Genomic DNA, 18,066 nt, shown 5'->3' with positions numbered 1-18,066 from the left:
TTTTGCCAAGATATTTCTCTCACCCAGCATGGGTATATGTAAAATGACACCCCAAAACACATTCCCCAACTTCTCCTGAGTACGGCGATACCAGATGTGTGACACTTTTTTGCAGCCTAGGTGGGCAAAGGGGCCCATATTCCAAAGAGCACCTTTCGGATTTCACAGGTCATTTTTTACAGAATTTGATTTCAAACTCCTTACCACACATTTGGGCCCCTAGAATGCCAGGGCAGTATAACTACCCCACAAGTGACCCCATTTTGGAAAGAAGAGACCCCAAGGTATTCGCTGATGGGCATAGTGAGTTCATGGAAGTTTTTATTTTTTGTCACAAGTTAGTGGAATATGAGACTTTGTATGAAAAAAAAATAAATCATCATTTTCCACTAACTTGTGACAAAAAATAAAAAATTCTAGGAACTCGCCATGCCCCTCACGGAATACCTTGGGGTGTCTTCTTTCCAAAATGGGGTCACTTGTGGGGTAGTTATACTGCCCTGGCATTTTCCAGGGGCCCTAATGTGTGGTAAGTAGGTAAATGACCTGTGAAATCCTAAAGGTGCTCTTTGGAATATGGGCCCCTTTGCCCACCTAGGCTGCAAAAAAGTGTCACACATCTGGTATCTCCGTACTCGGGAGAAGTTGGGGAATGTGTTTTGGGGTGTCATTTTACATATACCCTTGCTGGGTGAGAGAAATATCTTGGCAAAAGACAACTTTTCCCATTTTTTTATACAAAGTTGGCATTTGACCAAGATATTTCTCTCACCCAGCATGGGTATATGTAAAATGACACCCCAAAACACATTCCCCAACTTCTCCTGAGTACGGCGATACCAGATGTGTGACACTTTTTTGCAGCCTAGATGCGCAAAGGGGCCCAAATTCCTTTTAGGAGGGCATTTTTAGACATTTGGATACCAGACTTCTTCTCACGCTTTGGGGCCCCTAGAATGCCAGGGCAGTATAAATACCCCACATGTGACCCCATTTTGGAAATAAGACACCCCAAGGTATTCAATGAGGGGCATGGCGAGTTCATAGAAATTATTTTTTTTGGCACAAGTTAGCGGAAATTGATATTTTTAATTTTTTTCTCACAAAGTCTCCCGTTCCGCTAACTTGGGACAAAAATTTCAATCTTTCATGGACTCAATATGCCCCTCACGGAATACCTGGGGGTGTCTTCTTTCCGAAATGGGGTCACATGTGGGGTATTTATACTGCCCTGGCATTCTAGGGGCCCTAAAGCGTGAGAAGAAGTCTGGAATATAAATGTCTAAAAAATTTTACGCATTTGGATTCCGTGAGGGGTATGGTGAGTTCATGTGAGATTAAATTTTTTGACACAAGTTAGTGGAATATGAGACTTTGTAAGAAAAAAAAAAAAAAAATTCCGCTAACTTGGGCCAAAAAAATGTCTGAATGGAGCCTTACAGAGGGGTGATAAATGACAGGGGGGGTGATCAATGACAGGGGTGTGATCAATGACAGGGGTGGTGATCAGGGAGTCTATATGGGGTGATCACCACAGTCATTGATCATGCCCCTGTAAGGCTTCATTCAGACGTCCGGATGCGTTTTGCGGATCGGATCCATCTATCAGTGCATCCGTAAAAATCATGCGGACATCTGAATGGAGCTTTACAGGGGGGTGATCAGGGAGTCTATATGGGGTGATCACCACAGTCATTGATCATGCCCCTGTAAGGCTTCATTCAGACGTCCGGATGCGTTTTGCGGATCGGATCCATCTATCAGTGCATCCGTAAAACTCATGCGGACATCTGAATGGAGCTTTACAGGGGGGTGATCAGGGAGTCTATATGGGGTGATCACCACAGTCATTGATCATGCCCCTGTAAGGCTTCATTCAGACGTCCGGATGCGTTTTGCGGATCGGATCCATCTATCAGTGCATCCGTAAAAATCATGCGGACATCTGAATGGAGCTTTACAGGGGGGTGATCAGGGAGTCTATATGGGGTGATCACCACAGTCATTGATCACGCCCCTGTAAGGCTTCATTCAGACGTCCGGATGCGTTTTGCGGATCCGATCCATCTATCAGTGGATCCGTAAAAATCATGCGGACGTCTGAATGGAGCTTTACAGGGGGTTGATCAATGACAGGGGGGTAATCAATGACAGGGGGGTGATCAGGGAGTCTATATGGGGTGATCAGGGGTGATCAGGGGCTAATAAGGGGTTAATAAGTGACGGGGGGGGGGGGGTGTAGTGTAGTGTAGTGGTGCTTGGTGCTACTTTACTGAGCTACCTGTGTCCTCTGGTGGTCGATCCAAACAAAGGGGACCACCAGAGGACCAGGTAGCAGGTATATTAGACGCTGTTATCAAAACAGCGTCTAATATACCTGTTAGGGGTTAAAAAAAACACATCTCCAGCCTGCCAGCGAACGATCGCCGCTGGCAGGCTGGAGATCAACTCTCTTACCTTCCGTTCCTGTGAGCGCGCGTTCACAGGAAATCTCGGCCATCGCGAGATGACGCATATATGCGTGACTCTGCGCAGGGCTGCCACCTCCGGAACGCGATCCTGCGTTAGGCGGTCCGGAGGTGGTTAATTAACCCTTTCCTGACGCAGCAATTTTTTTGGCCCGTTTTTGTACTCCCTGCCTTCCAGGAGCCATAACTTTTTCCATTTTTCCATTCACATAGCCAAATCAGAGCTTTTGTTTTGCAGGACAAGTTTGTACTTTCTGATGGTACCACATAAATGGGTTATGCAGGCATTATATAGTACTGTACTGTATACTGACCTCAGGATAGGTCATCAATATCTGATCTTGCCAATCAGCTGTTTGAAGAGGAGGCTGTGCTCCTTGTGAGCATTTCTTCCTCTTCATTACACTGCCCGTCGTCTCAGAAGTGCAGGGTAAGCACAAATATTCGCTCCATTGACTTAAGCAGTGAAATAAAGAGGAAGCGGCACTCGCACAGAGCTCCGCCTCCTCTTCACATAGCTGATCGTGGGGGTGCCATAGATTGGACCCCCGCGGATTAGATATTGATGACCTATCTTGAGGATAGGTCATCACTATATACTGCCTGCACAACCCCTTTAATATTCTATATGATGTAGTGGGAAGCTGTAAAAAAGTTCCAAATGGTGTAGAATTGGAAAAAGTGACAATTTTGCGATTGTTTTATGGGTTTCGTTTGTATGTAAAACTGATATGTTAAAAGGGTTCTCTGAGATTTAAATAATGACGACTAAAGATGAGCGAATTTCATGTTATGAAATTCGTTCACGCTTCGTTTGGTGGTAAAAGCAGTCCCGTTTCCTGCATAACGAACAGCTGATTGGCTGGGGTCCAGGGTATTTAGAGGATAACCTATCAGTAATAAAATCTCGGAAAACCCCATTAACTTCATTTTGCAGGTCAGTACAAATACAGAGATACCAAATTTAAAAAACTTAAATTTTTTTTAAATTTCTTTAGATCGCCAAATACAATTTAGTTCTATGTATTTCTATCGATGTCTACAGGAGCTTTGTGAGAGGTCATTTTTTGCAAGGCAAGCTTTAGTTTTAATTGATACCATTTTGGGGTATGTATGAATTTTTGATCACTTCTTATTCCAATTTCTTTTTTGGCAAAATGACCAAAAAATGGTGATTCAGTAATTTTTTTTTTTTTTTTTTTTTCCGTTATGTCATTCACCATGTGGGATAAATACTTATATTTTTAAGAGTTTGGGCATGATCTTTCTTTTTTATTGTTTATTTTTAAAGTGGGAAAAAGGGGTGGTTTCAATTATTTTTTTTTTTAAAGGGGTTATCTGAGTTGCAGTGTGATCCTGTGCGGCAGCCACTTCCGGGACCACAAGTGCATGCGCTAGTCTGATTCTCTAGCCACAGTGCTAGTTAGAGATTGAGACACGTACATGTACTGCAGGCTCTAACGCTAGGCTAGGATCATGTGCACAAGGTATGAGACGTAATCCTGGAAGTGGCATCCACTCAGGATAGATCCACAACCCAGATGAACTCCTTTAAAAGCTTTTTTTACCTTTTATTTTTAGTACCCCTTAGGGGAAATTCAACATGCAATTATTAGATCACTTATACCATAGATTGCAATAGTTAGGGGTGGACTGGCCATAGACCCTACAGGGAAATTTCCGTCCGCCAGCTGGATATGTAATTATCTCAAGTTCTCAGTAGCAATTATTTCTAGGAGCAGGAGGTGCACTTCTGAATTCAATTGTAGTCCTCATTGTGATACAGTTGAATACTGCAGCGGGGCGGCAGTATTTTGTGCTGTACTGTGGTATTCGGTTCTGCTGGGGCAATATTTTGTACTGCACTATGGTATTGCTGGTCCCATCTACTTGTGTTGCCCCACCTTCTGTCAATTTAATCCTCTGTCTACAGCATTGGGCCTATCTTAGGTTTCCCCAGGGCCTCTTTAAATTCCCAGTCCGCCCTTGGGAATAGTTATCGGAAAATCACAGTCTTAGGCTACTTTCACACCTGCGTTTGGGTGTCCACTCGTGAGCTCCGTTTGAAGGGGCTCACAAGCTGCCCCGAACGCAACCGTTCAGCCCTAATGCATTCTGAGTGGACGCGGATCCGCTGAGAATGCATCAGTCTGCCAGCGTTCAGCCTCCGCTCAGTGAGCGGACACCTAAACGCTGCTTGCAGCGTTCGGGTGTCCGCCTGGCCGTGCGGAGGCGAGCGGATCCGTCCAGACTTACAATGGAAGTCAATGGGGACGGATCCGCTTGAAGATGACACCATATGGCTCAATCTTCAAACGGATCCGTCCCCCATTGACTTTCACTGTAAAGTCTGGACGGATCCGTTCAGGCTACTTTCAGACTTAGTTTTTTTTTTCAAACTATAATGCAGACGGATCCGTTCTGAACGGATACAAACGTCTGCATTATAGGAGCGGATCCGTCTGAGCAGACATCAGACGGACCCGCTCTGAACGCTAGTGTGAAAGTAGCCTTAGTCCTGCCGCCATAGCAACCAAACAGCTCCAGGGATCTCGTTGTGGGAGCACACAACTCCTGGTAAGTTACTACTTAGATGCCCTGATTGCCAGTGACCATGGCATCTGAGGGTTTAAGGAACTGTGTCACTGGGTGTCTGCTGTGTGTTAAACAGCAGACATCCACCGGCTATTGGCGCCTGCTTCTCATCTGAGGGTGCATCATCTTTTAAAGGGGTTCTGCAGTTTGTTTAAACTGATAATCTATCCTCTGGATAAATCATCAGCATCTGATCGGTGGGGGTCCGACACCCGGCTGTTTGAGAAGGCAGCAGCACTCAAGGAGCGCCGCGGCCTTCTCACTGTTTACCGCAGGCCCAGTGACATCATGACTAGTATCAACTGGCCTGGGCGGGGCTAAGCTCCATTCAAGTGAACAGAGCTTAGCCGCGCCCAGGCCAGTTGATACTAGTCGTGACATCACTGGGCCGGCGGTAAACAGTAAGAAGGCTGGATATTGAGAAGGGTTTAACCAACACGTTTTGCTGGACTCTGCTTGGAGGAATAAAATCAGTGTTTACTACACTTTCACATTCCTTTTATTTTTTTTCTCAACTTATATGTTAAATGTGGGACAGAAATGTGAATATAGCCCGTACATTATACTGTCAGATTTTTTTTCTTTTTTCTACTACAGTCTCTCTGCTTGAGTCTAGTGACTCTCTGATAGGCTGCATCAATAAATCCCTCTGCAGAATAGGGAGTTTCAGATCCATACATTGCTCCTTGAATTCATTATCATCTGAGACTATTCTACTCAGACGCAGAAACTGCCCATAGGGGACTGCCCTTTCTGACATAGGGCCGGTGAAAACTGCCATACCGCAGAAAGGAATTTGTGGTGGTAGGTTTTCTAAAGACATTGGTGCAAATCTCACAATCTTTTACACTTATATTGACATCTAAAAAGTTCAATTCACTATGGTGAATCTGGCTTGTAAATCTCATATTCATGTCATTAGAGGTATTCAAGAAATCCACAAATTCCCCAAATTTAGTCTCCGTACCTGCCCAGATAATGAACGCGTCGTCAATGTATCTAAGGAATAACCTAATATTTTGGACAAAAGGATTATTAATCGTAAAAACAAACTTTTCTTCAAACTTAGCTAAGAATAGATTAGCAAAGGTGCATGAGACGGGGGTCCCCATCGCGGTTCCTGATACTTTGCGGTACCATTTTTGGCCAAAGGTAAATGCATTGCTGTAAGCGCCCAGTTTGACATCACCGCAGCCAATCACTGGCCGCAGCAGTGACTGTCTCCCCTTACGTCATGACAAGGGGATCCGGTTTCTGCCATGGACAGTGAAGGAATGGGGAGCCAGTGTTGGGCAGCAGGTAGGTAAGCTTTCCTTTACAGGTCAGTTTTTGCACAACCCTTTAGTTTTGAATGAATACAGTATTCCTAATAAAACAACACTTACATGATAAGCAATTTCTTTTGAAGAACATTTAAATCATTGTGTATATTTTAGAAGATCTGTGCCTATTTTGTTGAGGGGGGACCAATAATTCTGTAGATTTTAGTAGTCTAAATCAGTATTACATGTAAAATGTAGATGTGAGAAGGATTTTCCGAGATTTTTATACTGATGACATATCCTCTGGATAGGTCATTAGTATCTGATTGCAGGAGGTCCTACACCCGGGACCCCCATCAATCAGCTGTTTGAGAAGGCACTGGCGCTCCTGTGAGTGCCGAGGCCTTCTCGCAGCTTACCAAGTACAGTGCTGTACATTTTATAGAGGCTGTGCTTGGTACCGTACTCGGCCCCATTCACTTGAATTGGGCTAAGCTGCGCCTAGGACACGTGACACATGAACGTGTTGTCACTGGCCTAGGAAAAGCTGTGAGAAGGCCGCGGCACTCACGCCGCTGCCTTCTCAAACAGCTGATTGGCAGGGGGTCCTGGGTGTCAGACTCCCACCAATCAGATACTGATGACCTATCCTACCACATACTGTACTTTAGCTTACCATGGTTTTCTTTAAATGGGTTGTCCAGGATGTTTTTTTAAATTCCCCTTCCAGCCAGCCGTACCTTCTCCCTGCGACTCTGTTCTGGCTCTGTTTTTTTCCAGCAGACTTCTGGTCCTCCTTTGTTAACTTCCACACAGACGGGGTCAATGACTGGCCTCAGCGGTGACATGCTGCTTGGGGACACATCAAAGTTGTGGCCAGTCCTTGACCTTGTCCATTTAGAAGTTGACAGACGGGGACTAGAAGTCCAATGAAGAGAGCCAGAACAGAGCAGCCGGGAGTAGGTAAGGATGGAATTCTTCACAGGTACCACTGGCTGGTGGGGGCAATATAGAGAATAAAAAAAGGAATAATCCTGGGCAACTCCTTTAAAGGGCTTATGCACTAATTTCCAGACACCTGACTGGCTGGCCTGTGTTAGTGATCATACTTACCTGATCCCCAGCCTCCGCTGCTTGCCTTGGGTCCCTCTATGTAAATTTCCTGACGGAAGACAGGAAGTTTACATGTAGGGACCCAAGACAAGTAGCAGAGCCGGGATCAGGTAAGTATGGTCACCATCGTGTGTCCCGCCATTCTGTGAGGTCTGGATATTAGTGCACAACCCCTTTAAGGCACACCTGTCTAGGTGATTATCACATAATGGTACAAAGTCAACTATTTAATACGAGCCTATGTATGCAAGCACACGAACTCTTCACTTGGCCGAGTGTTCATGTGTACTGAATGATGAGAGGAAATAAGCCACTTGCAGACAACTCTGCTGGTCACTGTCCCCAGAGAACAAAAGGATTGGGCATGTTGAAATTCAACTGGTTTTGGGGGATAGTTGCCAGTCCAACCAAAATTGTCAGCCATGAAGGCAGCGTTCATCTAGCACATGCTCTCTGTGTTGAAAGGGAATTCAGTTACATTCACAGACCTGCGATAATAATTCATGTAGCAGCCGGCTCACTGCGCACAGTGCTTCTACTTCCGGCGGCTGCTACATGAATTATTATCGCAGGGATCACAGGTCAGTGAATGTAACGAAGCGTTAGATTGCATAGAAAGGGGGAATATAAATGTAATTTTAACTCCTAAGACTCCTGTGCCCAGCCTTCTGTCTTCCAGGGAAGCACAGGAGGCAGAAGCACAGCATCTGCACAGCCAGTCTTTTCTAATGGACGGATGGCCCTTAGCAACGCTCCTTGAAGAGTGCTGCTAAGGGCCATTTTAGCCCCAGTTTTCTACCAAAAATAAACGTTTTGGCTAAATAAAGTCTATTGCAAAATTGTTACCTATCACTTGCCCTACACTTGAGCAAAAAAAAATAATATATTATCCTTTAATAATCTGGACCATTTCTATCTCTTTTGTGTAACCAATCAAAACTCTACAGAATGCTGATTCAACGTCTTAATGCCCGGGTGATTTTGTTTTTGTGTTTTCATTTTTTTATTCCCAGCCTTCTCTGAGCCATAACTTTTTAATTTTCCGTTCACATATTATTTTTTTGCAGGGCCAGTTGCACTTTCTAATGGCACCATCATATATTGCATACAATATAGTGGGAAGCTAGAATGGGGTACAATTGTGAAAAAAAAAAAATCCAATTCCACTACAGTTTTTGATTTTTATGGCGTCCCCTATGAAATAAAACTGATTTGTCACCTTCATTCTATGGGTCTGTACTCTCACAGTGATGCCACATTTCTAAAGCTTTTTTGTTAGAATTTTTTCTTTTTTTCTTTGTATCACCATTAGGCTTCAGCGAATGAACCTTCGGATCATAGATCCGAAGTCAATGCATTCAAAAGCTTTGTCTCGCCCGAAGTCACAAGATTTCGTTGAATTACTGTTAACAAAGCTCTGACTCTGGAAGCAGAGAACGCCATCATCTTCATACTGGATTGAACTTGTCACTGCACGTTAGTTTAATGTGGATTGTCATCAGATTTGATGCAAAATAAGCGTCAAATCCTGAATGTGTGAATGGACTTAAACTCTTCAGAACACAGCGCAGCTTTTCTGGCCTATGCTCACTAAAGTACCCATTCGCCAGTCTCCAGGACAGTATAGCAGAGCATCATTGTCTTCCCAGTCACTACATTTTATTAGTACATTTTCTGTTGCCTGCGCTATCAACTTTGATCTTTGCAGTCAGAATAATTTGTACTTACCTCGACTCTATTATAACATGTTTATGTTTTTGTTCTAATATGGTATCTCTAATGGGAAAGAGCCTCATCTGCTCCCCCCCCCCCCAAAAAAAAATATGTACAAGTAATGTACTTTATTGTTTGTAGAATATAATAGCATGCTGCAATTCCTGTTTAGTAAAATAGCATACGCTATGTTAAACTACTTAAAGGGGCTGTGTCACTTCAAAAAGTGGCATTTATCATGTAGAGAAAGTTAATGCAAGGCACTTATTAATGTATTGTGATTATACATATTGCTTCCTTTGCTGGCTGGATTCATTTTTCCATCACATTATACACTGCTCATTTCCATGGTTATGACCACCCTGCAGTCCAGCAGTGGTGGCCGTGCTTGAATACGATAAGAAAAAGTGCAGGCCTCTCTGGTGGTCAGGACCATGGGACCGCAATTCTGCTTTTTTCTATAGTGTGCAAGCACGGACACCACTGCTGGATTGCAGGGTGGTCGTAACCATGGAAACAAGCAGTGTATAATGTGATGGAAAATTTAATCAACCAGTAAAGGAAGCAATATGGACAATCAGAATACATTAGTAAATGCCTTGTATTCACTTTATCTACATAATAAATGCTATTTGTTGAAGGATTACAAAAAAACTACTTCTGTTAAAGAAACAGACGCACTTTTGTTATGGGCTTTGTCTGGTATTGCAGCATTGTCACATTTTTTACAATCTTGGATGACCCCCTTTACTGACCCCATCTGACTAAATTAATAGCTGCATTATCTAATATATAAAGCTGAGTGTGTGTATGTATGTCCGCTAAAGGAATCCGCACCGTCGCATTTACAATCACAAAATTTGGCACACAGATACATCAGGTGTACGGGAAGGTTTTAGACAGGGTCTCGGCTCTCTAGCACATGCATTTTTTGGGAATATTTCGGAAACCGTATTAGCCAATCGAAGCCTGGTCACATGGCCCTTATCAGCCAATAGAAGCTCGCAGGCCCTTAGTCTCTCCACATACACACAGTTTTACACCAGGTTTCCATAACAACCCAGCCATTTTTCTTCACTGCTGTAGGTCAGCTTTAAAGGGGCAGGGCGCTGTGGATGACACTGTTAAGGGAGCAGAGTGCTGTGAAGGTTACAGTTCAGGGGCAGGTAGGGTGGCCATTCAGGCCACTCTCAAAAGATGGACTTAAAACCCCGCCCCCAGGTCCTGCTAAGCCACGCCCCCTCCCACTCCGCAGCAGATGGGGATTGAAAAAATGAACGTGAAAATCAACTTCTCTCAGCTCAGGTGGGAGGGAGGGTGACTTTTGTTCCCTGCAGCTCATGCTCAGACAGCACAGTGCTGTGTGGCAGCATCAGCATGGGGTACCCTCCAAGTAAAGGTATTTATTTCAATTAATACAAGACAATTAAAGGTCCTTTTTAAGGAAATGGGGTACTGTGGATGTCCCTAATAAAGGGGCGCCGCTGTGGAAATCACTGTTAATGGGGAGGGCGCTGTGGAGGTTACTGTTGAAGGGGCGGGGTACTGTAGATGTCACTGTTATAGTGGACACTATCTTTTAACGACACACACAAACATTAAATGAAATAGATGAAATGAACCTGTGCGAAGCTGGCTCCTTCTGCTAGTCTATATCTATATATATATATATATATATAAATGTAGATTGAATGGTGTCCACTAATAGCTTCTCCTTTTTTCGCAGTGTCACATGCTCCTCCACCCCCGTCTATACTACAGGTAACTCCACAGTTACCTCTGATGGGATTTGTGGCGAGAGTTCAAGAAAACAGTAAGTTTCCATGACGGGATGTCTATTTCCAATAATTTAACAGGGTTTTCTGAGACTTTTAACTTAAGAATAAGCAATCAATAGTAAATTCCTGGAATAATCCTTAAAGGGGTTCTGCAGTTTGTCCTTTGGATAGATCATCAGCATCTGATCGGCGGGGGTCCGACTCCCGGGACCCCCGCCGATCAGCTGTTTGAGAAGGCAGCGACGCTCCAGTAGCGGCGCGGCCTTCTCGCTGTTTACCGCCGGCCCAGTGACGTCACGACTAGTATCAACCGGCCTGGGTGCGGCTAAGCTCTGTTCACTTGAATGGAGCTTAGCCGCGCCCAGGCCAGTTGATACTAGTCGTGACGGTGGGGTGTCGGACCCCCACCGATCAGATGCTGATGATCTTTTCAGAGGATAGATCATCAGTTTAAACAAACTGCAGAACCCTTTTAAAGATGCCTACTGATAAAACTCTCTGAGAATAAAATTGTAATTTAAAGGGGCTGTCTCACTTCAGCAAGTGACATTTATCATGTAGAGAAAGTTAATACAAGGCAAGGCGCACTAATATATTGTTATTATCCATATTATTATTCATATTGTATTCTTCCATCACATTATACACTGCTTGTTTCCATGGTTACGACCACCCTGCAATCCAGCATTAGTGGCCATGCTTGCACACTAAAGAAAAAAAGCACTGGCTTCTCTGATGGCCGGGACCATAGGAATGCCCATAGGACGGCACTTTTTCCTATTTTGTGCAAACACTGCCACCAATCCTGAATTGAAGGGTGGTCTTAACCATGCAAACGAGACATGTATAATGTGATGGAAAAATGAGTCTAGCCAGCAAAGGAAGCAATACGGATAATAATAATACATTAGTAAGTGACTTGTATTAACTTTCTCTACATGATAAATAACATTTGCTGAAGTGAGACAGCCCCTTTAATTTAAACTTCTAAATAGGATTTACACCCCTGTATGACGTCTAGTGTAATATACGGCATAGGCAAGAGTCCTCAGAGGACTTACTGTTATGGCGCTCCAATAACGTGTAAGACAACATGGAGATCAGAGAAATCTGCTGTGTAACTCCTCTTATGACTGTCAGGGTCTTAAAAAAAAATATATATAACTTTTAATCTCATTATTAAAAGAAAAAATTAAAATAGGCCCTAAAACAATACAGAAGATTTGCCAATAGGAGTGATGTGTATAGACATCATGTTGAGATAGGACATCCAGTATAAAACGGTGTGTCTACAGGCCCTTGTATGCCACAATTCAGACAAAAAAAAGGAAAAAGTCAGAGGAGTCCCACTTTGATCATGTTACAGGGAATCCCTGTGACACAATCTATTGAAGGACCTTAGCGTTTTTCCACATGAGCGTGATTGGCCTGGAAAAAACGTGTCTCTGCTGGATCTTCCGGGCCGACTGTGCTTCCCTGAACTGACTGTTTTTTATGATGGTCATTTCCTTTCCAGATCGTGGATCTCTTGTACTGAACTCACATCATCATGCATTTATGGCAAAATAATTAACAAATTACACAGGAATGGTACAAAAATCTAGTACGAAAAACAAAAATCTCCTCATATAAGCATGTAAACCTGAAATTAGAAAATTTAGGACTGCCGAATTGCTCAAAAGCAAATCACTTCTTTTATGTCCTTAAAGGCCTGGTCGTCAAGGGGTTAACCATAGCAATATATGTATTAGAAAGTAAAAATGTAGCACTCTAGAAGAAAAGCAAACTGTTGTGTGTGCAGCAAGTATGGCACCTGCAGAAGGGCCAATAACTGGGAGGTAATTTTTATACTTTATTTTTGCATCATTTGATCTCACATTTATTTTTAATTAGTTACTGAGACTCCACCTCCTCCAGAAGAGCCTGTATTTGATGAATCTCCGCCACCGCCTCCGCCTCCAGAAGACTACGAAGAGGAGGAAGCTGCGGTGGTAGAGTACAGTGATCCATATGCTGAAGAAGATCCACCTTGGGCACCAAGGACCTACTTAGAGAAGGGTCTGTGAACAGAATAGAAATGATACATAAAAAGTATCCCAACTTTACATTGCTTGTGATAAAGTCAAGTGTAATCACCATCTCCGATCGCTTACCTCTACCAGTTATCATAGTGTTGCCGTTTCAGGTCTTGTGAGCGTTGTGAAGAAAACACTGACACTGAGGAAATTTGATGGGACTGAGACTATACTTAATGTTATCACAAGCATAGTAAGCATTTTATTGTAGGATATTGGAGCAGACTTGTAGCTATGTCAGTGTATTTTATTGCTTTTCTGCTGCTGTATTTCTGTTGTGATGTATAACCTAACAATATGCCATCATTTCTTCTGGTGGAAATTCCCATGTAACATTAGAGGTAATTTTGGCCTCAAAGGGGTTCTCTGTGAATTAGCTATTTTTGACCTACAGTATCCTCAGCCTGTACCAGGATGTGGGCCAATGTGGTGGGTGTAATTGTATTCACAAATAAATCAAACCACCAACAGCCGGTGGATTACCTTGATGCGTCGTAGTTCATAAAGTTCCCAAACTTATGTCCATATAATTCACAGAAAGTGTCTCTGGACGCATCCAAAAATTGTCACCTCTTTATTAAATCCTTCTTTCAATATCCCAGAGGGCAAAAGCATAAAATCTATATAGGAAAAAATCCCCATTTGAACAGAGTCCAAAGGTGCAAGACAATTCCAAATAGTTAATACACATAGACACTTGTGGATGCGATCACCCTTGATTGACTGTCTTATTTGGACCTGTCTTTCACCTCCACAAGTGGACATTTTCCAGCTCGGATTAGCTGTTTCAGGGAGCTGCCACGCTCCCGGAGGTCTGGTGAGCACAGCCAGCTTCTGGCAGCGCCGTGCATAGTATAGTGGCTGTGCTTGGTATTGCAGCTTAGCCCCATTCACTTCAATGCAACTACGGTGATGTCACATGGCCTAGGAAGCGGCTGTGTCGCTCACAGAGTGCTGGCTTCCTCTAACAGCTGATCGGTCAAACCCATGCCTATCTGGTATTGAAGACCCATCCTAGAGGATAGGTCATCAGTATAAATTCCCGGATAACCCCTTTAAAGATGAATTTGATAACAAAGTGAACTGATATTTGGATCTGTGGGTTGTGTCCATGAGTGTAGAGCAGCTTATCTCACACATTGCAGTTGGTCCTGAGAACATCATTCTGATATTGCCTGTCTCTGATGAAAGGTCATCTCTAGGATCAAAAAGTCTGTAACTCACATAATAAAAACAGCAGCTTTCTGATGGGAAGTCCAGATGTGGTGCCAAGAATCTACAATAAAATCTGCATGCTTTAGATGTGGATTTTGTCACAGATTTGGCAAAATTGTTTGATTTTGAAGGTCCCTTTCTCATGTATTGAACTGTAAAATGAGATGGGTTTTTGGTGTGAAATCTGCACCTTAAATATGTGGTATTTCAACGACATGACCCAAGAGGAGACTTATCAAAACTGGTGTAAAGCAGAACTGGCTTAATTCCAACTTTGATTATCCACAGGAACTCAGAAAAATGGAAGGTGAAATCTGATTGGTTGATAATGGCAACAAAGACAGTTCTACTTTATACTAGTTTGGATAAATTTACCCCAGTGTTTTTCTGCACTTTTAGAGGTGGTTCTTGCACCTACATTTTTTGGTGCGTTTTTGCTGTAAAAGTGCCGGTTTATGGACAAAATGAAACACTTGTGTTTTTGTTCATTTGTGTCTTTGTTCCTATAGCCCAGCATGTTGTAGCTCTTGACGATTTGTCAGGCATTTTGCCAGCTCCTCTATAGGGGAAAAATGCCATGAAGAAAGCTCTAGTAGTGGGCAAACAGACTGTATGCAAAAAACGCAGGTGTCTAATCCCCCTTATTCTGGTGGTGTTTTATTTTTTTTTGTGAAACTTCATGTGCGTAGGGACCCTTTCAGACCGCTTACCATATCTTTATTGCTCCATAAGTACATTCATCTCATTTAGGCCTCATGCACACGACCGTTGTTTGGGTCCGCATCCGAGCCGCTGTTTTGGATGCAGACAGCACTCCTTGTGCTGTCTGCATGCGTGGCTCCGTTCCGTGGCCCCGCAAAAAAAAAAATATGTCCTATTCTTGTCCTTGCTTTGCGGACAAGAATAGGCATTTTTTATTGCCAGCGCCCGTTCCGCAAGTTGCGGAAGGCAACACGGACGGCTTCCGTTTTTTTGCGGACCGCAAAAATGGCATGGTCGTGTGCATGAGGCCTTAGGATGATTTAGTGATAAAATATTTCTTTTTTTCTTTCTTTCCTAGTTGTGGCAATTTATGATTATTCAAAAGACAAAGAAGACGAGCTATCATTTCAGGAAGGCGCCATCATCTATGTCATTAAGAAGAACGACGATGGGTGGTACGAGGGAGTCATGAATGGGGTGACAGGGCTTTTCCCAGGCAACTACGTCGAGTCAATCATGCACTATTCTGAATGATAACCCAACAAACATGTCCCTGAACAGAACCATTGAGGCTTCCTTGACTTCCATGAGCCCCCCGGGTAGGGGGGCACCTAATAAACTGAAGAGCATCGTTGTCATTTGAGCCACTTATTATTTTTTTTTTTGCTTTTTGTTTCTGACCATTGAAAGAAATAGTGATACAAGTTGTTCGATCAAATGTGATCTTCCTGCTGCTCCAGAGCAGTTCTGGTTAACTGACTTTATTTTGTTGGACTCAATATCTTAAAAGAAATGAATGGGTCTATGACATTTATGAGCTCAACTTCACCCTTATTCCACACAATATTGTGCTCATGTATATGTATCTAGAGTAAAGATTTGATTTCTGCCAGTGTCAATTATGTAGTGTATTAATTCTAAATATGTGTAGGGTTGTATAAAGGCGCTAACCACCTTCCGCTGTTAGGGGTGGATGATTGGATCAGTCGGGTTTACCTTGAGCACACCAAAGAACTTTTTACAACAGGAGCCCAAGACAAGGGTCCAGATCTCTTCCTCTGAGTTTTCATAGAAAAAAAAGAACACCGTTCTGTTATAGTGTAGACTGAGTTTGCTTTGGAGACCTAGATCTTTAAACTGGCAGCTATTTCATCTAGATTGAGTACCCCAAAGACGCACAGTGATGGCCATTCATTATGGTTCCTACTTTTAACACAGCGGGCATGTAATGGAAAGATTTTGTCTAAAACTGCAATGTGTGGATGAAGCCTAAATTGTAGAATGTCTTCTGGAAGACATGCAGCTCACATAAAATGAATGTACAGACTAAAATTATTGCCGAAACAGAAGCTATGACCTGTCCCTTAGTATTTTAATCAGATAAGCATTCCAGACAGTTTATCTCCCCAGAGGTTTATGCTTCCATTCTTGCAGGATTACAGATTCGGGTAACAACTATTTTACTGTATGATGTGGGAACCCGAATATACGTTATGAAGGTCACGACCTTATAGGTTCACCTGCTTTCATTGTGCCTCTGGCCATTTGTTGCAGCGCTCCCGCTACTGTAGAGACAATGGTAAAGATTTGCGAAAAAAAAAAGACCTAGCGGTACTTGCTAGTGGTTTATCTACATCTTGCCAGTTGTGAGCGGTCTAGCAGTAATCTCAGGAATAATTTGTCTTTATCCTTCTTTGGACTAAATTCATTGCTGGTGGCTGTGGAAGCCTAAACTTCTTGTCAAGTATTAATGAATCATCCTTCCCAGGAAATAGGAAACTGCTTGTTGACTATACTTCTTCAGAATGGCTTTCTAGGTGATCATGTCTGTGTAATTTCATTACCTGTGCAGTATTTCTAGCCAGAACAGACCTGCATCTTCCAGATTAGCTGGCTTGTGCTGGGGACACTGGGCAGGAGATTTTAGGCGCTCGAGAGGAGCATGCGCTGTATATTATGCCCTGCAGCGATCGAGCACACAATTGTCTGGAAATAAGCATTCCTTCCTGACAATTGCCTGCTCCTTAGTGGAGGTGAAGCGCTGTATTTTCATGTGTTTCGCTCGTTCTTTGGCTGATCTGCAGCTTCTTTTGATGTGCTGATTAGCGGGAATGAGCATTTGTAGGAACGTTCGTCCCCTATAATCTGTTTGACAATTGGGGAGTGTAAACTCGTCTTCAGAATTTGAGCCTGTCTATGTAATATGTGACAGGGAGAGTCCTAACAGCACAAGCAGATCTATGAGAAACCACTGCTGATATAGCTGTACATAATTACATGCATATGGGATATTAGCAAGAATAATGTACTACTTCATGTGGCCTCCAGTGTTATTCTACTGCTAGAGCAAGGTTTGCCGATTTGCATGTGATTGGAGGTGACATTTTCCATGCGCAGGTAGAATGGCAATTATGCTGTCTTATAACATAATACTTACATAACATAGACTGCTAAACTCATGAGCAGATTTGCCTTAACTTAAAGGGGGTTATCCCTCAAAAAATAATCACCGGCTAGGTGATAAATATTGGCTTGCTGGGCGTCCAACCGCTCCATTCACTTCCTTGGGATTGAAAAATGTGTCTTTTCTGTTGGTCAGAGCAATTCTCTGTGCTATATTAAATAACACCTCACCTCACATGAATTTTCCATCAAGGTTTTGTTCCTCTCCTAGAATTTATTTCCAATTTGCTACTGGTCACATTTAGGCCTCATGCACATAGTAGTGTCTGTATTTCCATCTGCAAACAACAGATCCGCACCTTCCATGTGCATTCTGTGTCCCATCAATAGGAAGGGCTATTCTTGTCTGCAATATGGATCAGAATAGGACATGTTCTATATCCGCAAAAAATGTGGATAGCACACGGATGAAGAATATGGTCATGTGCATGAAGCCTTAAAGGCTATCTACACCGTCCGAGGCAATTTTTGTTTATTTTACTCATTTTTTGGTTAAAAATAATATTTTCAATTGGCCTTTCTTAAAAATATTGAGCTGTTCTGTCACAAAGGGTTAACTGTTGTTCTAGCTGTGTGACTGGTACTTTCACTTTGTGTCTAATAACCCTTATCTAGAAATTACTAAGAGGTCATAAACACTTATTTAAGCCACATTCGTATCAGTAAGATATAATCTGAACTA

At 42.9% G+C, this 18,066-nt stretch overlaps 1 protein-coding gene across 15 annotated transcripts in view; it reads left to right on the top strand.

Annotated features, from left to right (window-relative positions):
- ABI2 (abl interactor 2) overlaps positions 1–15,820 on the top strand; it is a 110,254-nt gene extending 94,434 nt beyond the window's left edge. For all 15 annotated transcript variants that reach the window (XM_040439855.1, XM_040439847.1, XM_040439854.1 and 12 more), the window contains 3 exons: positions 10,878–10,964; positions 12,823–12,987; positions 15,280–15,820. In XM_040439855.1, the coding sequence (XP_040295789.1) occupies positions 10,878–10,964; positions 12,823–12,987; positions 15,280–15,455 (428 nt within the window). In that variant the 3' untranslated portion in view covers positions 15,456–15,820. The remainder of the gene's footprint in view (positions 1–10,877; positions 10,965–12,822; positions 12,988–15,279) is intronic.
- The last annotated feature ends 2,246 nt before the right edge of the window (positions 15,821–18,066 follow it).

Source organism: Bufo bufo, chromosome 7 (assembly GCF_905171765.1).
Source record: "Bufo bufo chromosome 7, aBufBuf1.1, whole genome shotgun sequence".
In the NCBI taxonomy this organism is placed as follows: Eukaryota; Metazoa; Chordata; class Amphibia; order Anura; family Bufonidae; genus Bufo; species Bufo bufo.
Note: the sequence above shows the minus strand (reverse complement) of the source record. Positions and strands in the feature narration are given on the sequence as shown.